The sequence below is a fragment of the Myotis myotis genome, unplaced genomic scaffold (genome assembly GCF_014108235.1).
Source record: "Myotis myotis isolate mMyoMyo1 unplaced genomic scaffold, mMyoMyo1.p scaffold_m19_p_17, whole genome shotgun sequence".
Classification (NCBI taxonomy): Eukaryota; Metazoa; Chordata; class Mammalia; order Chiroptera; family Vespertilionidae; genus Myotis; species Myotis myotis.
Window position 1 is genome coordinate 37,619,627 of NW_023416321.1, and position 25,012 is coordinate 37,644,638.

Below are 25,012 nucleotides of genomic sequence, written 5' to 3' on the forward strand. Positions count from 1 at the left end.
GGCTCTGGTCTCCGCAGAGGGCAGTCGCTGGTTTTGGTGGCCGCGGGCTGAGGTCCTGGCGTCCACATAGGACAGAGAAGGAGGCTTCGAACTGGTCAGGATAGGGAACTGGATGGAAACCTCTGCCTCACGTGGGATTCACTTCCACTGAAGTGTAAATCAGTAATAGTTCGGTTTCTAAAATATAGTCCAGGGAGATGGAAAAAAAACTTGTCCGTTTGACATGAGCTCCGGGGACAAACAAAAAGAAAAATCTCCCTAAGAATTTGTAACTGTGGACAACCTGCATTCGTACGAGTTTGGGGGTTCAGATTTACATGATCTTCCTGGTCCTGAACACTCCAACATAAACATCGGCTCTGGACCACCGGGAGGGCCGGCGGGGGCAAATGCAACACCGCTCAGAGCTGTGCCACCCACCCAGGTGTAAGCGTTCCCAGAGATAAGCTCTCACTGAAGGTCAGCTTACAGTTTAAGTACAGAACTCGGAAGAGGAATAATCAGCCAGGAGGTGGAGGCAGCTGATGCTTCAGACAGGCAGACTGAACCCCCAAGAATGTCAATGGAAAGTGCTTTTAAATACAGGGGGCCCCGTTAGATGTGTCTGAAGCTCAGGTTTGTCCTGATTACAAGATGCTGAGTCCCAGATCCACTTCACCTAATGATAAAAGGCTCCTTTATCAAATAAAGATGGCTGAGAGCACGGCCAGGGCCATCCTTTTCATAATTGGGAGGGGCCGGGCTGGGAAGAAGTCAGGGCACGGGAGGCCGTCCCCACCACAGGCCGGGGTGAGACCGTGGACGATGGGGGCACACGGGCTCTCGGACACATCGCCTCTGGCTGTGCACCTGGTAACGGCTCCAGGGCAGCTAATGCATTAGGCCTGGCACGGGCAGAGCTCAGGGAAAGAGGGCTGAGGTCAGGCGCTAGGACTGCAGAGGGGTGTCCTGAGAGCTCTCCTAGCAAAGAGTGTTAGCCACGCAGTACAGCCGCCCAGCTGTGAGAACCATGGTGACTGCTATGGGGCCAGCGTGTCAGGGGGGAGTGGCTGATGCTCAGGCCCAGCCCACCGAGGCTGCGTAAGTGCTTATAGTCAGAGAGGATATATCTGGGCACAAGGGCTCCAGATGTGGGGACAGGGACAGGGTTGTAACCCTGGCAACACCTTTGTGGATTCACTAATGAGACCATTAACGCAACAAATCGTGATTGATACCTACTCTGGGCCAGGACAGGGCCTGGCACAGAGGTTGCCGTGGTGCATGGATCTGTCAACTTTTGCTCTGTCACCTGGGCATCCAAATGGGCTTCCTGAGGACCAGAATGTTCCAGACTGGCTTCTTGGACCGTTGATTTCCCTGGGTTCAAAGCCACCACCATCCCCCAGCAGGACCAGGTCCAGTGTGGGCTCCGGCAGCCCTGCCAGCTCCTCCCGCCTGCTCAGCCCCTGGCTCTTAGGGATCATTGATTTGCTTCAGGCTGCCCGTTGGTTAAGGGTGAGGTGGCCCAGTTATTCAGCCTCAGATCTTGAGTGGGCTAGCCTTGATGTCATGGCTCATGTTGAAAACAGTGTGATAGCTGCCCCTTTGGGCAGCCTGCGGGTCCCATGCAGTTGAACTTTGCCCGCTCCCTTCTCAAGGGAATGAGTCAACAGGATCTCTGTCAAGAGGCAACCAGGTGGCCACCCGTGTTAAATTTCAGCTCCCCGGGTTGGGATCAGAGGTAGGAACAGAGAGGTGTCCTGCCTAAATTGGCCCTGGGGCTGTCACCTGGGAAGCGAGGGAGGCAGGTGTGGATAGACTGCACTAGACGACAGCCTCTTCCCTGAAAGACAGTCACTCGGTGATGCCCAGAGGCAGCCGATGCTGCCATCCCAGCAGCGCTGGCATCGCAGTGTATGCTGTGCCCTCACGTGCCCTGTTGTTCAGTTCATTCATCCACTCAGTGCTCACTGGGCACCTGCTGTGTCAGTCAGGGCTGGGTGTGGTTGAGCACAGGCTGACCCCCATGCAGCTGCCCCTGGGACTCTGGTTTGTGCCTCCCTGCAGCCTGGGACTGGCTGGGATGCCCATCACCCCACTGGCCCTGTGTCCTGCCTGTGCTGTTCACCCTCCTAGTCATGTGCCCCGGAGCCTGTCTCCCTGGTGTCTGTCCCACCCCAGAGCAGCTGGCTGAGGACCACAGCCCAGTCCATCTAGCTGTTTTGTCCTTTTGAGGCTCATTCATGCCACAGGACAAGAAGGAGTTCTGTGAGCTCAGCACAAGCCATCACCCCAAGTCCTTATACCAAGGCCAGGGCAGCCACATCAGGGCCTGGCTTGTGGGTGCACGTTGCCCCTCAAAACAACTCTAGCTGCCGGGCATTATGTCAGTGAGGAAACAGAGGGTCTTGAGTCCACGACACACTCAGGTTTCAGAGCGAGTCGTCAGCAGTACCAGGACTTGCCCTCAGGCCAGTCAGATGCTCGGCCTGGAGGGTTCTCCCCGGCACCAGCTGCCTCCCTTCATTTGTGCCCGACTAGGCTGGTGTCCTGATGTGCAGACACTGGAGACGTGGTTGAGCAGATGGGCTTCCAGACCAGGGCTCCATCCTGCTTTGCAGTCCTGCGTGGAGAGCCCTCTGGCCGCGGGGCTGGCTGGGGAGAGGGTTTCTGCTGCTGGCCAGGCGCTGAGCAGGCGGGGAGCAGGGAGAGATGCTGAGCCCGGGGAGATCTGGGATAGGAATCGCGATGCCATCTAGAGAAACTCTGATGAGTCTGGAAGAAACTGATCAGTTGGTGCTGGAACATTCCAGAAGGCTTGTTCAGCACCAAGGACGCCAACTAGGGAGCTACAGTTTTCCACCAGAAGGTCTGAGGAACATTGTGGCCTGAGGCTTCCTGGGACGGGGCATAAGGCCTAGTCCTCGAGCTTGGTGGGAGCTTATGGTTGAGGGGGAAGCACACAGTGTGTCACTGGGTGGCGCAGTGACGGGAACCTGGCAGGATGTCGATTTCCACGCCTGCTTTTCTTTCCGCACATTCACGGGGATGTCATGCGCTTTTCCAGCACATGCGCCTCGCAGGTTCCCTAGTGCCGAATCTGGCTCACGACGGACGCACAGTCCGGATTTGTGGAGGGAGGGGGGGAAGGAAGGGAGGAAGAAAGGGAGGAAAGGTGAATGGACACCGTCCCCCGAGAGCTGGTGGGAATAGTGAGACCTGAAGTCAGACAAGTGGCCCCTTGTCGGTGATCCCGGGTGACCAAGGTCCTGGTGCCTGGCTTCCCCCAGGGCCTTGGCTTGGCCACACCCCGTCTAGGACAGTTTGCCTTCTCTGATCTGAAACCCACCCTCCTGAGGACGCCCCTTCACATGCTGAAACGCAGAAGCCACCAGTTTCCCTCGTGACAGGCGCCAACGACCAGGAGCACCGTTTCTCACCGAAATCCTGTTTTTCCCCCAGGGAGGTCGGTCACGTATCGTGGGTGCTTCAGACTGCCGGAGAACATCACACACGCTTTCCCCGACTCCCTGCTGCAGGCCAACGTGACAGTGGAGACGTGTTCGGGATTTTGTTCCAAGAAAGTAAGACCAATTATAATTCTTCCACATCAGCATGTGCGGTGGCCCCGGAGAGGGGGCAGGTACGGTGCTGGGCTGCAGACATCCGTCCGCCCGGAGCAGCAGGCCACGCAGCAGACCTCCCTGAGGGTGCCCGCGGGGAGTCTGTTGCTAGGGCTGGTGATTCCAGGCCGAGCGGGGAATTGTCAGCGAAGGTTGTAGAAGCTGAAATGATCATGCCTTTCCCGTCATGAGCTCTTGGCACAAGTGTCAGATGGTAGACTGGCTTGGTTTGGAAGCACGAAGATGCTGGGTCCGGACCTGGAGAGAACAGACGGACTTTCTGTTGTGTGTGCTGATGGTGTTGGCCATGAACCTGACGACAGGGGCTGGAGTCCCAGGGGCAACTTTGGCTCAGCCTGGGCTGAGGAGTGGGGTGTGACTGTGCGGGGGCTGGGCTGGGCACCGAGGCTAGCTCTGGGGTGGGGGAATTGGCCAAGGCCAGGTAGGATTTGCAGAAAGCAGGACGGGGGGGGGGGGGGGGGGGGGCGTTGTGAAGCGAGGCTGGTGGAACCAGCAAGCTGTCCAAAGAGCACTGAGATCTGGGGCTGGAGTCCAGCAACCTCCAAATGGGTCTGGATGCTGCAGCCCTGGAAATGCCCTCAGTGGCAACAGGCTGGGGTTTGGGGCTGCTCCTCTGTGTGGGGGTTCAGTAGCCTTGATTAGACCATGATACCTGGCAGTATAACACCATGGGGCTAAGAGAGGGGCCTTGGCAACGATGGTGATGATGATGATGATGATGACGACAGTAATTATCAACAGTAGCTAACATGTATTGCTTGTTTATTTCATGCCACCTACTTACTGTTCCAAGCCCAAATGTGTTAGCCAATTTAATCCTGTAGCAACCCTATGGGATAGTGTTACGATTATCTGTATTTTGCAGGTGAGAAAACTGAGGCAGGGAGAGCTTGAGCATTCTTTCCGAGGTCGCATAGCCAGTAACGGGGGAGCCAGGACTTGAGCTGTGTAGCTCCATGGCCTGCTGGTGGTTTGAGGGTGCAGGAAGTGGGCCTCCGCGAAGGCAGGTGTGGTTGGACACGGAGGAGCCTGCCCTCCAGGGGTGCCCCACCCTCCTTGGGAGCTGCCCTCCCCACTCTAGCGATGCTCCCCTTGGAGGTGGGTGGAGACAAAGCCTCGCATGTGCGCCTTCCTCTTGCGCACGCACAGCCTTTGAAGAGGCTCCTGCCCGTCCAGCATTTTCGAAAGCTTCCTCCGAGGAAGCTTTCAGGGCATCAGGGAATCACGAGACATGTGCAGCAAGCCAGGAGCAGCTTGTTGATTTGCACACATCTGGCCTGGGCATCTCTACTTCCCCTCTCCCCCTCGTGGGAGCAGGGACTGCGGTAGAGGCAGCAGGGACACCTGCTTATGTACTCACAAGGAAACAAGCTGCTCTCCAGGGTGGCCTGCACACCTGCAGGTCCCAGCAGGTCCCCGAGGAGCCTCTACTGGAATCAGAGGAGCTCAGCTGGGCCAGATCGGGCTGAGGGCAGCCTCCTAGGGTCCCTCGCCTGCCCGCCCAGGGCAGTGTCCTGTGTCCTGTGTGCTGGGTGCTGTGCGGGGGACCTCCCCAGCCGTGATCTGTCTTGCTCTCCCAGCACTCCCTGAGGGAGGTGCTCTGATCCCGGCTGCTGCGACAGAGCCAGAGCAGATCTGCACACAAGCAGGGAGCCACTGGCTTTACAGCCCACCCTGCCGCCCGCCCCCACCACCACCCCTCCCCCTCGTGCTTCTCCCTTTATGTGACATTGGGGGGAGGGGCCCCAGTGGGTGAGCGCAGAAAGGAGGCAACAGGAGAGAAGAAAGAGGGGGACGTGACAGGAAACAGACATCACCGCTGTGTGTCCTTAGTGTTTTAAATTATTTTTAGTAGGAAATGTGCTCACACAATAAAGAGACACCAAAGTGCTCAGACGGGAGCGTCTTCCTCTCGCCCGGTGTCTCACCACCCAGCGTCTGTCCTTCCTCGGAGGCAGCCACGGTCCTGACTTCCTGTGTCCACAGTCAGAGAGCATCTGTGTCTATTCCAGCCATCGGTTCTTTCAAAGACACGATTCCTTTACAAACCCACAGGCGGTAACGAGCTACTCACCGCCGCCCTGCGTGGGACAGGGAGCCATGGCTTCCTATTGGCAAGGAGCGTGCTTTCCCCGTCCCTCATTCCCTTACAGGATGTCCTATCATTTACTTAACCGGCCTCCTGCTGCTACACATTTAGCTGGTTTCCAGTCCTTTGCTTCTACAAATAAGGCTGCAGTGACTCCCCTTGTGGGTGGGGCGTTCTGTTGCGGTGGATCTGGGAGACGGAATTCCAAGGAGGTGCTGGGTTCCAGGCCCTGTGTCCCTCTCACGTTGGCAGGCTTTGCCACGTTGCCCTTGGCTGAGGTTATATTAACCGCACACCCCCGCCAGCGCTGTGTGAGCGGGAAATGAGGCAGCCTGTGGCTCCTCTTTTAGGGACGATGACTTCAGCGCAGCATCCTAGGGCAGTGATGGCGAACCTATGACACGCGTGTCAGAGGTGACACACGAACTCATTTTTTTGGTTGATATTTCTTTGTTAAATGGCATTTAAATATATCAAATAAATATCAAAAATATAAGTCTTTGTTTTACTATGGTTGCAAATATCAAAAAATTTCTATATGTGACACGGCACCAGAGTTAAGTTAGGGTTTTTCAAAATGCTGACACGCCGAGCTCAAAAGGTTCGTCATCACTGTCCTAGGGAGACAACCCAGTATTCTGGGGGCACCTCCTCTTGGGTGGCCCGCGAGGGCCCAGAGATGTCCGCCCTGTGCTTTCAGACACGCACCCTGAAGATGTTACACTCTCCAACTTCTGTTTTCAGCCTTTCTTCGCTTTTGCTGGCACAAATCCATGTTGCTGCAGTTTTGCATTGGAGCTTGTGCCAGCGGCACCTGCAGGCTCCCGATCTCTTCCCCGTTTTTCGCTTTAGCACCTTGTGCGTCTCCCCTCATGACGTGTTTCAAGGACAAGTCACAGGCTCAGCTCTGGCCAATGCCGGTGGGAACTGTTCGGGTCAGATCAGGGAGGAGAGGGCATCCCGGGTCCTCGAGGTGCCTTTGCTTGTTTCTTTTCCTGGCCTCCCTGCGTTGTCGGATGGGCTGGGGCGGGTGGGGGCTTCCTCCAGGACCATTGTTTAGGTGCTCTGAAGTTTGCAGCTGGGAGGAAGTCCTCATTTCCAGCGTTCATGTTGAAAACAGATCTTGGCAGGAGTCATTTAGTGAGATGTGGCCAAACTTGGGAGGGGGGGCGCAGCAGAGCTCAGGGGTGGGAGAAACCTGGCCCCTCTCATGAGGTAGAGCTCACCCCTGGGGAGGGACTGAGATAGGACACGACAGAGTGAAGTCAGTGCCTGAGGGGGGCGAGGGAGACTTGGAGGCCAGTAGCACCAAGGCTGCAGGACTGGCCCAGTGGCAGCTCATCTGGCCCGTGTGGCAGGGTGGGAGCCAGAGGATGTGGGCAGTGTCAGTGGGCGGATGAGGGATGTGAGGGGTGCATTGTAAGACCAGGCAACTGTTGAGCAGGCGGGGGCTGGTGGGAAGCAGCCCAGCTTGCCGGAGTGGAGGGCTCCATGGCATGGCGTGGAGGGTGGGTGGAGACACATTGCAATGGGCCTTGCATGCCTGCCTCGAAGCCCAGATGCTTTTGGTGCATAAGAGGGAGCCACTGGTGGCGTAGCAGGGAGAGGATGCCGTGCCCAGCGTGGCACCTCACAGCCGTAGGTGAGGCTCTGGAGGGGAGTGGAGGCGTCCTCTGTGGATCCCTTTGGGGGGCAACCCTCCTCAGAGGCACCTTGGGAGATGCCTTGGCAAAGCTGAGATAGAAGGTGGCCTGTGGCCTGGCTCTGGAGTTAGGGATTCTAGGGAGGGCGAGGGCGAGACCCAGATGTTACTCATCCAAGGAAAACCACCTTCTACCCAACTGAGTGAGCCTTTGGTTCCCAAGCCGTCCATCCCTCCTCCCTCATGGGTGTTGGTGGAACTTGGACTCAAGACTTCGGGAGCAGACCCCCGCCCCCGCCCCTCATTGGGCAGCTCTGAGCTCTGCAGTTTCCTGGCCAGGGTTTTATGGGGACTCTGCCTTCACTCTACAGCCGGGTTTCTCAGCCTTGCAACTACTGACACTTCAGGTCAGGTCACCTTCATTTTAGCATCTGTCTGTGCATTGCAAGGTATTTAGCAGCATTGCTAGCCTTTACGCATAACATACCAACAGCCCCTACCTGCTCAGTTGTGACAACCCAAACTGTCCCCAAACAAGGCCACATGCCCCCTGCAGGACAAAATTGTCTCTTCGTGCCCCGCCCCGTCAAGAGCCACTGCCCTCCAGGGCCAGCTTGGACGTGTTGGCTCAGCAAGGCCCAGGCACGGCCCACGTTCCCCATGAGTCTGAATCCTGGAGAACAGTTGTCTCATCCGACTCTTTGGTGAGGATGAGGAAGCAAATTCTGCCTCTGGTGTTGATGTCTGGGGGTTGTGAGGTCAGTTGGGGGTCAGCTGACCCAGGCCTGAGGGACCAGCGACCTGTGCAGGAATGGTTTCCCCTCTCCTGTCCTGGATGCTGAGGGGCAGAGAGAGAGGTGAACTCGGATGTCTGGCTGTACTTCCCTGTCTGAAGTGCCAAGCACTTTCTCTCCAGCAAGGCCAGTAGCACCAAGGCTGCAGGGCTGACCCAGTGGCAGCTCCATCTCATCCTAATTTGGCTGAAAGACAAGCTCAGATGTTCTATGATGTGGGAATGGCTACATTAAGCCACAGCCATACAGTGGACTATAATGCAGCCATTGAAAATGGTTTCAAAGACTTTTATGATGGAAAATGCTCACAGCAGAATGTGCAATGAGACAGAGCTAAATCTGGGGGAGGGGACTAGGGGCTTAATTAGGACTGTGGGGCCCAGCAGCAGATGTGAGAGTTGGGGCTTGGGAACAGGAAAAGAGGGGAGCCCTCCTTGCAGCACCCCAATTTTGAGCACCATCTGGGGTCTATTTGTAGCCCCAGATCGAAATCTCTATTGTTTTTTGCTAGTTAGTTACAATGAATTTGGGGAGCTCCAAGAGTGCAGTTTGACGGGGAGGAGAACATTTGGGGGAATAGCAGCATCTTAATGACCTGACTGTCTGCCAGCAAGAGAGACTGGACCGATGTAATGCGTTTTTAAACACAGTACAATGATCTTGTCTAATTTTCTGCGGTCGTTTTGGAGATGGGGGGAAGCCTGCTCATTCTCAGTACTCGGCTCCTTCCTTTGGACAGAGGTGAGGATGAGGGGCGCGGGGGAGCTTAGATATTTGCGTTGCTACCAGTTCAGATCAGGGGGTGATTCATTTCGAAGCCCACTATTTGTGTGCAAACAGATAGGCCATGTGTGGGAACGTGGGTTCCCACAGTGGGCTGGTGAGCGAAATCTGACACCATCTGTAAACAGGCTACTAAGGTGTGAAGCTTCCCCAGCATTATGCCCCTGATCTGAGGTTTTATCTGCAGGCCACTGCTGCTGGTTCTACTGAGAATGCAGCCAGAGGGACAGGATGGAGGGGAGAGCGGGGAGGGAGGAGGTGCTCCCCTTCCTTCTTGTCCTCTTCGAGCCTCTTTTGGGTGCATGCGTCCTTCATAGAGAATATTAACCCCCTGGGTGTTTTCCTATTGACATTCTTCTAGGGGTTTTTTATTTGGCTGTTTAATAGCAGCGCTTACCCATCCGCCTGTGAAATGGAAAAGCACGTGTTACTGTGGAGGCTGCTGGGCCTCGCTGGCTCAGAACACTTGGACCCAGTAGACACAGCCTCTGCTGGTGGACTCGCTGCCTCCGTGGGGCACGCAATTTCACGCTCTGCCAAGGGTGGGCCTGTAAGAGTCTGGGCTTTGTGACTTCCTACCTGGAGAGTAAGAATTTTTTTTTTTCCAAAATGCTGTATAGTCATTCCAGTAGGTGACTGATAGAGGGTGGCTTTAGATTTCCTATAAAAATTCTGTCATAAACCTGTTGATATTATGTTGTAAGTCTCTAAGGCACACATACTGTTTTCTTTGAAGGGGAGGTTACACAGGCTTTTTAAAAGGAAATTTTAGAAATTTTTGGAAATGCAGAAATGAAATTAAAACTCACTTGTAATTTTATCGCACCGGAGAAAACAACCAATAACACTTTGCACACTTTTGTATGTATATATCTCCTTCTAAAGTATATATCCTTGTGAGATATATATATATATATATATATCTTTCTAAAAATGGAAGGAGGGAGCTTTAGAGGTGTCAGGAGCTGGGGGCACAGCCCTGCTCGGCCCTCTCTCGCTTTGTGGTCCTGGCCAGTCACGTAGCCCTGAGCCTTAGTGTCCTCCTGTGCTGCCCGGGGTTGGCGGCAGTGGCAGTGCCTCACCAGACTGCGAGGAGGACTCGCTGGCTTTGCTGTGGTTTGGGCGTCTCTTGCGTAGCGAGTACTGCAGACAATGGGATGATGATCGTTACTATGCGGCTTCCCTGGTTCCTTTGCTGTGCGTGGGATGCTTGAGAAACTGCCTAAGACGAGCAGCTGGTCCTCCTCATGTCTATGGAAACCCGGGCCCCTGGGGCCCCGCGGGTGTGGTGGTGCTGAGCCACCCACGGTTGAATGGGCCTTCTTTCTGGTGCGTGTTTGGCTTTGACGGGAGGGTGTCGCATGGAGCGGGGGAGTGGGTCTACTGTCTGGGGACCCAGTGTCTGCAGAGAGCCACTGCCCCAGGGAACATCCAGAGGCCCCTGGAGACACTGACATTTGCCCCAAACAATCCCGAAGCAGCACTTCTGAGGCTGGACACAGGCAGGGGGCTGTGAGTCAGCTCTTCGCATGGAGAAGCCCTGCCCCATCCCACACCTTCAGCCTTCCCTGGACTCAGGCCATGCAAGTTGCTGGGTGTCTCCTCTCTGACAGGCACCTCACGAGTATTTCATTCCATCCTCAACGCCCCCTTACAGGTGCGGAAATCAAGACTCAGTCCATCTTAACCTAATCTCACGCCTGCTGGCTCCCAAGCCTGTAATCATCAAGCTATGCCCCTTTCATAAAGGTGATCAAACCCAGGCTCAGAGATGCTCACTAGCTTGTCGACACTGCTCCTGACACCAAGCCTTCGTCTGGCAAGCCTCCCCGCAGCTGCCTCCCCAAACCACACAAACCGCCCCCAGCCCACCCCTGCAGTCAGACCCCACAGGTATTGGCTTGGAGCAAACAAGCTCTCAATCACAGCACCAGCTGACAGGTTTGCATGCAGCTTGACATTTGCCCGAAAGCACCAAAAGCAAAAGTTGGCCTCATCCCCCATATTCGCAGCCATCTTTGTGGCTGTCTTCATTTCCTGTTTGTGTCCAGACTTGCCTCTGGAGGGAAGGGAATGGCCCAGGAAGTAAAAACTGGTCAGAGCTAAGCTCTGTGCTAGTTTGCAGATTTCATAAAAAATCCATGCATTCATGTGTTTGCCTCCAAGGAGTTGAGTGTGGGTGTGGCAAAGCCCTGGACTGGACTCCAGGAAGCTGGCTTCTCTTCCACTCACCCTGATGGTCGGAGGTCTCGGGCTGCTCGCCACCTGCCTCCAAGCCTCAATTCCCCCTTCGGAAACTTGAAGCACCGATCTGTTAGATTTCTGTAATTCTGATAACCAGGGAGATCCCAAGCAAGGTGCTCAAGGAGGAATGAAGATGGAGGAGATGAGACCCAGCTGGGCCAGTTTGTTAGAGGTGTTCTTCTTGCCTGTTGGAATGTCCACTCCTTGACCCCTTGGCCATGACCAAGCCTTTGCATGTGGATACCCATGACCCAGAGACCCAGGCCCTGGCTGAGTCTTGACCTGGCTCCAGGCTGACACCCTGGCTGGGGCTGGTGGTGAGGTGTCTGAAGTAGGATGCATATCCACCCGCCCTCCAGCTGGGCTCCGTGGCTCCCTCTTCAACCCCTCGGCTAGTTTATTGAAACGGGTCCACATCTGGTTTGTGCTTCCTTTTTCTGCCTTGCTTTCTCTAATCATCTTCTCCTTTGTCTCTGTGTGTTCTCTCTTTCTCTCTCTCCCTCTCTCTCTCTGTCTCAAGCTTGTGGTAGGGGTGGGAGGACTGGGGAAGTTGGCAGAGAGATAAGATTCTCCAATATTTAATTTTTATGGAAATCATGTCCTAGAAATCCCCAAGGGGCTAAAAATTGTTCTGTGTTTTCAGAATCCAGTGATGTCGCCGAAGTGGTTATGTTGTAAGTAAAACCACATTACTGTCTGCAGCTTGCCCATGCTCTGCACACACCCGGAAACTTGACAGTTTAATCCACTCAAGGAAGCAAAGAGGTTCGGGTCACTGGTGGGGGCGGCCCTTCCCCAGCCCTGGGAGACAGGACTAGGAGGCATCACCGTGGGCAGCAGCAGTACAGCCAGGGAGGGAGACAGAGCCAGCCACGCTGAGCAGAGCTACCACGTTGCTGAAATTTCCTCTGAACAGGAATCCCAGGAGATCCAATCCCCCTGGGGTCCCTAGTGTTTGGGATTGGGGGCGGGGGGGGGGGTTGCTTAGATGCGGCAGCTTTCTTCTCCCCCTCTTGCCCAGGGCGAAATGACCAACAAAAAGCTCATGCCCAAGTCCATTGCCAGTAATTTGGGGGGGGGAGTTGGGAGTGTAAAGGACATTCATTCATTCATTTGTTCATTGGTTTGTCCATCAAACGGTCATTAAGCATCCACCATGTTCTAGAGAATGCAGCAAAGCTCACAGACACACAGAAATCCCTGCTCACACCCTCGGGGAAGGAAGCAAGCCATAAGCAGGTCAGTAAGTAAAACAGAGCGGATGTTGAATGCCGACAAGTTACGTGGAGGAAAATGAAGCAGGAACCTTCAGTATTAACCCATGAGAAAGGGAAATACTTACTGACTGAAAGTCTTGTACACAAATGTTCATAGCAGCTTTATCTGTAATAGGTAGAGACCAGAAACAGCCCATGTGTCCCTCAAGTGAAGGAATCAACAGATTGGTACATTCACACACCGAATAACAGGGATAAAAAAGAAATGATCGATTAACAGATAAAACAACATGGGTGGGCCTAACAAATACATTTCTGAATGAAAGAAAGCAGACACCCAAAAATAGACATTGGATGACTCCATTTATATTCTAGACAAAATGAATCTGTGTCGGTGGAAATCAGAAGAGGTTGCTGTGAGGGAGGGTGGGCTGACTGGAAAGGGGTGGAGGAAACTGGTGTGAGGGAACTGCTGGTCTTGATACACACACATCAGGACTGCTGAGGGTACACTTAGGGTCAGAGGGTTTCATCGCTGTGACACCCCAGTGAAACCAAATTAGAAGGCCCAGCAGCCGGGGAATAGGGTGTGTCGGTGGTGGTGGGAGGATGTTGTGACTTGAAGTGGGGAAGCCAGAGAAGGCCTCCGGGGAGAAGGCAAGTTGAAGAAAGTAAGGGAGAAAGCCATGGGGGTGTCTGGGGGAGGAACATTCTGGGCAGAGAGAGCAGCAAGTGCAAAGGCCCTGAGGTGGGTCTGTGACTGGCCGAGCCAAGGACCGGTAGGAAAGCTGGTGTGTTCGCTTCCCAGGGCCGCTGTAGCAAGTGCTGCAGACGGATGCGGCTTCAGCAACAGAGATTGTTTCCTTGCAGCTCTGGAGGCCGGAGGTCTGAGATCCAGGTGTTGGTTTCTTCTGTCCCCAGACTGCACGTGGCCTTGGCCCTTTGTCTTCACGGGGCCCTCCCTTGGTCTGCGCCTGTGTTTGTGTTCTAGTCACTTCTAATAACCACACCAGTCAGATTGGACTGGGGCCCACCCTCATGGCCCCATTTAAACGTAATTACCTCTTTAAAGACACAAAAGCAGTCACATTCTGAGGTAGGGGGGTTAGCATTTCAACATGTGAAGTTTAGGGGACACCGTTCCGCCCATGACAGCCAGTGTGAACAGACGGGGACACAGCCAGGTGGCCGCGTGCTCTGCCCATCGCTGCCGTGGGCGCCCAGGCTGCTGTGGTGAAGGTGCTGATCTGGGAGGAGGCAGGAGGGGGGTTGTGGGAGGGGATGGATGCTGATGGTGGGGGCTGGAGGTCATGGTTCCTGTGACGGCTTTTCACCAACTCACGGCAGCAGAACTTGCTTCCAGAAAGCCAGTGGTGTTCTGATGGAGGGGCCCGATGGACACAGATTTCACTTTCTCTGCAGTAGTGGCCTGGGGGTCCCGGCGGAGGCGGGTGTGGGAGATGGTGTCTGGCTGGACATGCTGATGGGTTTGTCAGCCTTTGTCCGCTCACTCCCACGTCCCGTCCCCTTGGCCCTGCACCGGGACAGTGGCCCTGGCTGCCGGTGCTGGATTGCCACTGAAGCTGACATTGGGGGCAGCAGTGGTTCTGGGCATGGCTGGTTCCCAAGTGAGGGCCTCATTGTGGCCGCTGAGCCTTCAGTGCATCCTCTTCTGCACATGCCTGATCCAGACTAAAGGACCACAGGCTCACAGGGGCTCTGGCCTTCCCTTGGTGCTGAGCTGTCCAGGCCTTGGAGGGGGAGACAAAGTGAGGAACTTGAGGAAATAAACCAGGGGTGGGCAAACTTTTTGACTCGAGGGCCACAATGGCTTCTTAAACTGGACCGGAGGGCCGGAACAAAAGCATGGATGGAGTGTTTGTGTGAACTAATATAAATTCAAAGTAAACATCATTACATAAAAGGGTACGGTCTTTTTTTTTTTTTTAGTTTTATTCATTTCAAACGGGCCGGATCCGGCCCGCGGGCCATAGTTTGCCCACGTCTGAAATAAACTCCTGGTACAATGAGAGGCAGGTGGTCTGGGGCGCACCTCTAGTACAATTAAAGGCCTGAAGAGAGAAAAATAGGGGAGCACGTACCATGTGCTGGGCGTTGGGCTGGGTCCTTCTCATGCATGGTCCTCCCTTCATTCTCCCCCCACTCTGAGCTGGGTGTCGTTACCCCCACGTTACAGATGAGAAAATCAAGGCTGAGAAAGGGCAGGCACTTGCCCAAGGTCACACAGGTACGGAATTGTGACTCTGGAACTTGAGTCCAGGTCTTTCAGATGATAAACATGGTCCTTTCTCTACTATGTGGTGCTTCCTCCCTCTGACATAAAAGTTCCTGGATACCCACCCCCATCCTCCATCCCCATGTCAAGCCTCTCCCAGGAAAGCCTTGGGGGTAGCCGTCCTGGTCTCACTGCCCCTGGGATGGGCCAGGGGGGACTAGTGAGGGGGCCACAGAGAAATGAGATCCTCCAGCTCTTCCAGGCAGGCCCATTCATGGAACATGTCCATTTTACAGGTGGAGAAACTAAGGGGAGGTGACTTGCTTATGGTCCCAGAGAATGTTCATGAGTTTTTCCAGTGCAAAAGGGAGCTCTGAGCTCTAGAATCAGAGCATTTAGTGAGATGGGTGTGTGTGTGTGTGTGTGTGTGTGTGTGTGTGTGTGTGTGTGTGTGTGTAGGTGTAGGTGGGTAGGGGTACATGCGTAGTGGAAGAACAGTGAAAACTTCCTCCCCCTGTCCTACGTGACAGCTCAGCTCTGAGAGACAGACGTGGGCTTGGGCCCTGGTAAAAGTCCTGGCAGAGGCGAAGCTGCCCCTCCGCCTTGAAGAGGGTGAGGGAAGCAGGGAGGGGCTATCAGGGAGGCTGGGCATCTGGTGGAGAATTCAGCCTGTGCCTATAACAACAGCCCTGCACGCAGGCAGCTTCAGGCAGCATCTCCTCCCCTCGCCCCTGCACCCTCTCCCCTCCCCCAGGCTCCTCCCCCAGGATCCGCGCCGCCCTCCCTTGGCTGGGACACCACCTCTATGGTCTTCTCTGAGATCCTTGGCTTTGCCAAGCCGTGCTCAGAAGACGCTATTGATTTCCTTTTATTTACTTATTTATGAGACTTCTCCGTGGGCAAAAAAGAAAGGTTTGTGCAGCGCTTCTCTCAGCAATGAGAAGTTTTCTCCGCCCACAGCCTCCCTCCTGCTCACACTCCTAGACTCCTCTCCGGTCTCCACACTCCAGGGGCTCGCATGTCCTGCATGCAAGATGCAGGGACGGGCAGAGATGAAATGGGGCTACGTGGCCTGTGCAGTGCCAGGTACATAGTCGGTGCTCCAAACTACCTGTGAGAGAGGTGGGTGAAGGAAGTTGTGCGTGAGCTGTGGCTGATGCCGGAGGGTTAGGGGACAGAGGATGGCCCACTCCTCTGAGCACTGAGCCTGGGCCGGGCCCAGTGCTGGGCGGCTAGGACCCTTCTCATCTAGTCCCCATAATAACCGTGCATGGTGTATTTCATTACTTTGGTTCAATGGGAAATTCAGAGAGGTTCAGCACCTTGCCCGAGGTTATCCAGCCCTGAACCCAAATTCACATCCAGGCCTAATGGGTGCCAGGGCCCAGCTCTTCATCCTCCAGCGTAGCCCCTCAGGGAACACGAAACCATGCAAGAGACCGCCAGGAGCTGAACCCTGGCAGGGCCCTTCCGTCCTCAGGAAGCCCTCATGGGGCTCAGCACCTCCGTGGATCCAAGTCTACCCTTGCCCACCCTCCTGTCTTGGAGAGGTGGGCGTGTGGGCATCTGTCCTTGGTCCTGAACCCCCAGCTGTGGACTTCAGGCATAGGATTGGCTTGGGTCTTTCCAGGCAGAGCTAGTGGGGATTCCAGACGCTAGCTCCCGGCAGGGCTCCCGGTTTGTTAGTTAAACCTGTGACACGTTGAGCCCTAACTGCCCTGTGGGGGTTTATCTGTCCCGTTCTGAACCCCACACACATTTTCTCCCATGGATGCCGCTGTCTGGAGGGCCTGTTCCCATCCCGGTGCTCCCGACTGCCTCCTGGATGCCTCGGGAGCCCAGATCCAGGCTCCGCTCCCTCCTTGCACACCTGACTCACCTGCCACAGCCCCACTGCACTGTGCCTGCTGGATTGTCGCCGGCCAGCTGTGAGCTGCTGGAGGGCAGGAGTCACATCTCATTGAGTTGGTCTCCGTGGGCTTGGGCACCAAGCCCGGCACTAGAAGGACAGACAGACATCCCTGTTGCTCCCCTGCAGCCGGCAGTGGGTCCACGTGTTCATCCTGCAGCTGCGGGAGGCATGGCCTTTGCATTCACCGCGATGCTTCTCTTCCTCTCCTCGTCTGGCAGGAGTTCCCGTTGGCCATCCTCAGAGGCTGGGAGTGCTACTGTGCTTACCCCACCTCCCAGTTCAACCTGCGGGATGCTGTGGACAGCTCGCTGTGTGGCCAGGAGTCTGAGGCACAGAAGCTGGCAGAGTACTGCGAGGTCTACCAGACGCCCGTGCAAGGTGAGCCCCGCCCCCAAGGTGGGCAGGGCGTGAAGGATCCTCCTCCCCGTGCCTGCCTCTGCTGGTGGCCTGTGGTCTGGAGGTTTGGAAATGCTGGCCATGGTGGAGTGTGCAGTCCTGGGGTAGGAGCGGCATCTGTGTAAGAACCCCGGTATCCTTGTGGATGGTCTCAGCTTGGGATAATGGATGGAGGAGGCCTCCGCCATCTCTGGAGGCCAGGCCAGGATACAGGGCTCAGTTTGAAAAGCACCTGACCTTAACCTGAGTCTCTTGGGGGTTGAAGGTGGTTTGAGGAAGGAAGGAAGAGTAGAGAGGCAGGGTCCAGGGGGACAGCAAGGGCAAGGTGGCAGCACTGGGTGCCATGGGAGCTCAGGCCACAAGGGCCTCAGAGGCTTCCCGAGGCAGCCCAGGACCTGGGATCCAGCAAGGCTCCTGGGCTGTGGTGCGTAGCATCCCGTCTGCCCGGCTGGCCCTAGGAGCTGGTGGAGGAAAAGCAGAGAGGGCGGGATGTTGCCCCCTTACGGAGCCTGCTTTGGGGCTTCCCCCTGAAGATTTCAGGCAGCCCCGGGGGGAAGGGGGAGGAAGAGGAGGCTCAGAGAGGTCACTTGCCTGAAATTAGTCCGGCAAGTTTGTTGTTGGCTGCACCTCAGGGTATGGCATTGGTCCACCCAGCTATGACCCAGCCACCTCCCCTGGAGTTACCTGTGCTGTGCCAGTAGCCAAGGCTTGGCTGTGGCCATGGAGACAAAGCAGGGGCTGCGGGTCCACAGGAGCCAATTTGCACCACACTCTTGCGTGGGCTTTGGGGCCTCGTGGTCCCTGGGGCTGTCTCTGGCCAGCCACGTGCAGGCGGCGAACCCCTCCCCCTCAGTTCACACCTGTACTAAGCGGGAGTCTCGGGTCAGCAGTTTCTATCCAGGGAAGTCGGGCCGTGAGTCTGAATCACCACAGGGGTGAGTGACCCTGACATGACCTCTGACTTTCAGACACTCGGTGCACAGACAGGAGGTTCCTGCCCACCAAGTCCAAAGTGTTCGTGGCTTTGTCGAGCTTCCCGGGCGCCGGGAACACCTGGGCGCGGCACCTCATCGAGCACGCCACTGGCTTCTATACCGGGAGCTACTACTTCGACGGAACTCTCTACAACAAAGGTGAGCAAGGGCAGAGAGTGGGGAAGGCAGCTCCCGTGGCCAGACCGTCCCCTGGGAGTGCGGGAGCAGTGCTTCTCCCACGCGTGTGTGTCAGAGCCTCCCCGAGGGCTTGGTAAATTCAGCTGATTCCCGGGCAGCGCCTCGGAGTCTGGCCCAGTTGATCTGGTATGAGCCTGGGCTCCCGGTGATGGTCTGGTATGAGCCTGGGCTCCCGGTGACGATGGAGGCCGGCCTCGGGCCACACTGAGAGTGACAGCTCATGGGCTCCACTCTGGACTCAAAGGGAACGCCTAGTGGCATGGACTCCCTCTTTAGAAACCTTTCCTGGATTTTCTTTGCTTTTCAGAACCCTCAATTATTTTTTCTTTTTAGGCAAGGGGTAGCTTATCAAAATGCTTTTTTTTTTAATCCTCATCTGAAGACATACTTAGAGAGAGGAAGGGAAAGAGAGTGAGAGAGAAATAATCCTGTGAGAGAGAAGCATCGGTCAGTTGCCCCCTGCACACACCCCCACTGGGGATCCAACCCTACCCCAGATGTGTGCCCTGCCGGGAATCAGCCGGCAACCTTTTCGGTGCACAGGACGAAACTCAACCACCTGAGCCACCCCGGCTAGGCTCACAGTGCTATGTTTTAAAAACTGGTCTTAAAATCTTCAAGCGTTTTATGGTTTAAAATCTTGCAGAAATAAGGGGCCTTAAATGGCGTGAGTCTGCGCTGTTTCAGAACCAAGAATCTCAGGTGAGTCCAGTGGCATCTCCACGTGTGAAATATATTTCTCTGTTGTCATGTCACAACAACTAAGTTTCATCACTAGAGTTTGGTGTAGGAAGAGAGGGTGCTATAGTAGCATCCTAGAGGAAACGGAAACTTCTGAGCTTGGCAGTGGGTTCTGGACTCACCCACAGCAACCTCAGTCTGGCTGGGACAAAGCCAAGGTTGTTCATACAACCCTTTGTCCTTGGGAGCCTTGGTCATGGGTACCTACAGGTGAGTGGTCAGGGGAAGCACATGGTCCTGCCCACTCTGTCCTAGTCCCCTGGGCACCACCCACTGTGTACAGCAAGCATGTCAAACTCAAAGGCTAACACGGGCCAAATAAATGAGGCATGTGGCCCTCGGGCCGTGAGTTTGACATGCTTGTTGTACAGGCTGCAGTAACCCGCCTTGTTCATCTAGAAGGCTTTCACCTGTCTCTCACAGCTGGCTATTTTGGTCCACAAATGGCTAAGTGGCCCAGTGGTTTGAACAGCCACATATAAGCGTTGTGTGGCTGCCTCGGAATGGCTTTAGAGATGCCAGGACATCTTTGAGCCTTACAGGGCCAGTTAGATGCAGCCACTGCCTCGGAGCACTACAGAGCAATGACACGTGCAGATGGGACATTCACAAGGCAGCTCCAGAGCCAAGTGCCAACCCTGTCCTGGGTGAATGTGGTTGAGTTATAAGGAAAAGTGGCCGCTGTTGGCATAGGCGGAGGCAGTGGGAAAGGCGCCCTGGGTCTCAAGCATCAAAGACTGCATCTCAGATTTACACAGCCCAGAGCTGGACTCCTCCTTTCCCGGAAACTCCCAGCTGCTTGACAGAATGAATCAAAGCGAAACTTTCAGTGTTTGGCCCATGAAAGAGATGAGTTTGAAACGTGGGAAGCTTCAGCAAGTGAACCCAGAATTCCAGATTCAAAAGAAACTTGCAAATACAGGTGCTTCCCAGCCAGTCAGGAAAGGGGTGAAGGCTTATTTATGTTTCAGAGAGCCCAAGGTAAGCTCATGCACATCTATGGAGAATGTCCCCAGAGCTGGCTGCATAGCTACGCCGGGATGTGGTCAGGAAACAAGTTTCAGGGGACATTTTTCTATGACATCCCACTCTACCCTCTAACCAGTCCCTGCTAAACTTTGTTCCCATAGCCCAGGGGTGGGCAAACTTTTTGACTCAAGGGCCACAATGGGTTCTTAAACTAGACCGGAGGGCCGGAACAAAAGCATGGATGGAGTGTTTGTGTGAACTAATATAAATTCAAAGTAAACATCATTACATAAAAGGGTACGGTCTTTTTTTTCAATAGTTTTATTCATTTCAAACGGGCCAGATCCGGCCCGTGGGCCATAGTTTGCCCATTGCTGCCTTAGCCTCTGGTCTCTGTAGTATACATGGGCTATTTCCCTACTAGGCTGTAAGCTTAAGGACAGTCTTGATCCCTGACATAAAATCCGACACAGCATGAGCACACGATAATCAGTGTTGATAAATATGTGACTCTGTGTGGTGGGTAGAGTCTGACATTCTCAGCCAGAAGTGATTTGGGCTCGAACGCCCAGGACTGGCCTAAGGGACCCAGGAAGAAGGCAGGCCCCCAGCCCCGAGAGATTGTTCCAGGGGAGCAGGGCTCTGTTCATAGAAACTGGGCCCCGGGTTCCGCAGGGCCAGGCTCAACCACTGTGGATGAGACCTTGGCCAGACCTGCTCTCGGGTCCCAGGTAGAGAATCTCCACAGGTGCAGGCGGGGGCCCTGTTACAGGACCGTGGCATGAGGTCAGAGGGAGGGGCAGCAGCTGCTCACAGCCTTGAGTGTAATGATGGGGATCCTGCTCCTACTGTGGGGAGCTGGGTGGAAGTGGGGTGCTTCTCAGGGACACACACAGCCACGTGGAGAGAGGCCTGGCTCTGTTGCCATGGTTCTGTGTGATCCTGGGCAAGTCACACACCCACTCTGAACCTCAGTCACTTCATCCAGTTATGCGTGCAGCTATAGTTGACTCGCAGGGGTATTTGTGATGTTCAGGTGAAATTGCCAAGAAAATACCCAAATGTATGCATCTCCAGCATTTAGAGATGAGGCATGGTCAAGCCATCTGACTCCTGGGGATCTGCAGGAGGCGCCTTATCTCCTTTGTCTAGCAGATGCCATCTTTCCCAACTCTGAGACATCTCCTGCTGTCTTGGGCAGTGTCAGTCCTATAGAGGCCGCTCCTGTCAACCATCATAGGTCCTCCAGTGCCCTCTGCTCGGCCCCTATTGCCAGCCTTCCCTCAGGCAGGCAGGTGAGCATTAGGACCTGTCTGCCCCTTGGCCATGTGGGTCCCACAATGCCTTCCTCCAAAGCGGCCCTCTCCTTCCCCCGGGCAGGGTTTAAGGGCGAGAAGGACCACTGGCGGAGCCGGCGCACCATCTGTGTGAAGACCCACGAGAGTGGCAGGAGGGAGATCGAGATGTTCGACTCAGCCATCCTGCTGATCCGGAACCCGTACAGGTCCCTGGTGGCCGAATTCAACAGGAAGTGCGCCGGGCACTTGGGCTACGCAGCTGACCGCAACTGGAAGAGCAAAGGTAGAGAAGGGGCCTGGGGGTGAGGCCTCACTGCAACGTTATTCATGGAGTCAGCCTGCTGACACATGCTTACTGTGTGCCAGGCACTGGGAAAGGCAGGGGGGCCCAGGGAAAGGGGTCACGGTCTCTGCCCTCAAGGCGCGCACAGCCAGCTTTAGGCAGTGAATTGCAGAGGTGAGTAATATAAAGCCAAGTGTGTCCCTCCAAAGTAAAGCTGCGTTCAGCAGGGTGGTGGCTTGATGAGATGCAGGGCTGTGGGCCAGGCAGGCTGTGCGTCTGTCCCTGCGTGGCTCTGGGTCAGGTGGGGCTGACCTGTGTCTCCCCTCCCTGCCCCGCTCCCCGCTCTCGCCATCACCCTTCACCTAGACCAGCCCCCAGCATCCCTACCCCGCTTGCTGACTCCTCGTTAGGATGGAGGCCAGATAAGCTCTGATCCCTCCTGGGTCTCTTACCAGCCCAGTCACCCCAGCAAGCTGCACACCTTCGGGGCCTCAGTTTCCTCCTCTGAAAAACAAGGTGGTCCCCACCTTAGAGGGTCATGTTGAAGATGAGAGGAAACAAATGCTCCCCATAGCCCCGTTATGGAAACTATTTTCCTTGGGGTGATCCTTAACATGTGCATTCCCGCCCCCACCCCCAACAAAACACCTCATCTCTTAATTTGCTAGAAAAAAAATCTCATGAAGTCGGTCATCTGTGGAAGTTTGCAATCGCCCTGTCCGTGGCTTCATGGTGTGTCCTCCTGCCCCACTGTGCCCAGGTTCAGCTGGCCTCACACCCACCAGCACAGTGAGCCTGGGTCAGGCTGCACGCCTTAGAGTCACAGGAGGGGCCAGGAGAGGAAGCCTGGCCGGCACAGCGTCTTCCTCTCACCGGGAGGCCCAGCAGCTGCCCCCCACACACTGCCCCGTCCCTGCACCCCACATCAGGTGTGCATCAGAGACAAGATCCTGGTGAAGGAGGGCGCCTCGATTTCCACCTGTCTTTAATGCGGCTGCCATGCACCGTGGTGCAGCCCAGCTCTCCCTGGCCGGGTGCAGTGGCTAAGATCAAGGAATTCATAGCACATGAGAGAGCGAGCCAGTGCTTGGTCCGTGCAGTTTACATTTGTTTTAACTCGATGTGTTTGCTGGGAGGCAGGCAGACTCAATCAAGGTCACGTCTTCCTGGCTTAGGACTCCTCAGAGCGCAGCCTGATATTAACCCTTTTTCACAGTAAGTCACCTTCCTCAGCAGGGGGTTCAGGCAGGTTGGCCCTGGGCAGTGGGTGATGGAAAATCCTGGCCGCTTCCCTGGGCATCCAGGGAGACCAGCAGCCCTCCCGGGCCGGGCCCTGACACGGCACCCCTCTGTCCTCCCCAGAGTGGCCGGACTTCGTCAACAGCTATGCCTCGTGGTGGTCCTCGCACGTGCTGGACTGGCTCAAGTACGGCAAGCGGCTGCTGGTGGTGCACTACGAGGAGCTGCGGCGCAGCCTGGTGCCCACGCTGCGGGAGATGGTGGCCTTCCTCAACGTGTCCGTGAGCGAGGAGCGCCTGCTCTGCGTGGAGAACAACAAGGAAGGCAGCTTCCGGCGCCACGGCCGGCGCCCGCACGACCCCGAGCCCTTCACCCCGGAGATGAAGGACTTGATCAATGGCTACATCCGGACAGTGGACAAGGCCCTGCGTGACCACAACTGGGCTGGCCTGCCCAGGGAGTACGTGCCCAGATGATAGGCCGCCGCTCTGCATGCCCTGCTGAGAGCCAGCCGCCCCCGGGGCTGCACCCGCTCACATGCTCAGGTGGTGGCCTCGCTGGGACACGGGCTGCCCGGTGCCGCCTCCCGCAGGTGCAGGGAGACCAGCCACAAGCCCTTAGCCCACCCAGGCAGACACGATGCCACAGGACAGACACAAACAGACACACGCTCCTAGCTAGACACGCTTAGACACACCACCCCACGCTACAGTGCCTGTTTTGACAAGCCCAAGTCACCATGCCACGTGTGCCAGACACTCCCAGACTTGCCACGCATAGTCTCCAGGCCACGTGTTCCCAGAGGCTCCGTCTGTCTCTCGCAGACACGCGTGCACCCAGGCTCTCAGAGGCCCCAGGTCTCCTGTTTTCAGCCCCAGGCATGGACTTGCTGGTCAGGCTTCTTGACTGTGGGGGCTGGGCTGGGCGGGCACCTGCTCTGAGCAGCAAGGACTTGGGCATGGAGGTGGGCTCACGGACTGCTGCTGCTGGGCCACGTGGCCCTGACATCCCATAAATGTGTGTGGTGTGACCACTGGGCACCACGAACTCTGCGGCCCTGCCTCCCGCTCTGTGGATGGGCTGGCGGCACTGTGGGCAGAGTAGAGCACCCCTAAGCCACGCGCCAATCTCAGGACCCACCGCAAGTCCTGTGCACCCCCTGCCACTCCTCCAACATGAGTGCCCCTTGGAGGCGGGCCTCCTCTCCTGGCTTCTTTCTCCACCTGTCCCCAGGGAAGCCGGGCATTCACCCCATGCCTCACATACAGGGTGTGAGAGTGAGGGGATGGGGGTGGGGGGAGCTGGGCCTCAGGGGAGTCCTGGACCTGAGGGCCCCATATGCCATTAGGATCGGGGTTGTGTGGGCATGGGGAAACACAGGAAGTGTGTCTTGGGGTCACTGTGACTGGTGGCCCTGCCCATCTTGACAGGTCCCTGCTCTCCAGGGCGGTTCTGCCCTTGGGTCATGAGGAGGGGGTGCTGCACGGTCCATCAGCAACACAACCCTGGACCCTTTGGGGAGAGGCCATAGCCACAGCTTCTGTCTGACCCCCAGTGGCCATGGCTGAGCCCTCTCTGTCGCTCTGTGACTCACCCACCACTTCCTGTCACCGGTCTCTGCCACACATCTGTCTCTATTTCTGCTACGCTGCCACCTTTCCCACTTGTTCATTCATTTCCTCAACAAAAGGGGGAAGGCACTCCCAGATGCTGACACCTGCTGTGTGCTGGCCTCCCGGAGAAGACCTGTGTGAAAGGCCCCTCCCCCAGCCCAGCTCCGTCTAGCGGGGTCGGGGGAGGAGTCGGGAGCGTGTGTGCTGTGCAGCTCACGGGGCTGGGCCCCTGTGCCTGGGGTCTTCAGGGAATGCACCACAGCAACTTTGACCTGGTCTCCAGAAATCTGTAGGGATTATCCCAGCAAAGCAGAGGGGAAAGGTGATTAAGGCAAAGAGAACAGCGTGTGCAAAGGCTGAGAGGCTTGGAAAACACTGGTGGATGGGGTGTGGGGCGTGCATGTCTCCAAGTCTGCAGCAGAAGGAGGGGAGTGGGTGGGTGAGGACAGAGGTAGGGACACAGAAAAGGACTCTGTCCTCATAGCCACTTAGTGTTCAGCCTGAGCCGGGCGAAGGTGCTGATGATCACTGCCTTCACCTGACATCCCCTCAGCCTGAGCCACGCTGCATCACGGGGAGAAAACGGGGCAAGGGGTTTGGGAAAGCTGGCATGAGGATGGCCTGGCCCTCTGCTTCCTGGCCCATGGTGGGGGGGGGTAGGGGGGTGGGACAGGGTGAGCTAAGAGCACCCCTAGGAAAGGCAGGCAGGGCCAGAGGGCCCAGCGGAGCCAACCTTCCTCAGAGGGAGGCCTCCCCAG

At 56.0% G+C, this 25,012-nt stretch overlaps 1 protein-coding gene across 1 annotated transcript in view; it reads left to right on the forward strand.

Moving 5' to 3' along the window:
- The window catches only part of WSCD1 (WSC domain containing 1), a 41,662-nt gene extending 17,757 nt beyond the window's left edge, over window positions 1-23,905 (forward strand). The window contains exons 5-9 of the mRNA XM_036342073.1: window positions 3,445-3,566; window positions 16,762-16,921; window positions 17,908-18,072; window positions 21,202-21,402; window positions 22,765-23,905. Coding sequence (XP_036197966.1) covers window positions 3,445-3,566; window positions 16,762-16,921; window positions 17,908-18,072; window positions 21,202-21,402; window positions 22,765-23,117 — 1,001 coding nt within the window. The 3' untranslated portion in view covers window positions 23,118-23,905. The remainder of the gene's footprint in view (window positions 1-3,444; window positions 3,567-16,761; window positions 16,922-17,907; window positions 18,073-21,201; window positions 21,403-22,764) is intronic.
- Window positions 23,906-25,012: the final 1,107 nt, after the last annotated feature.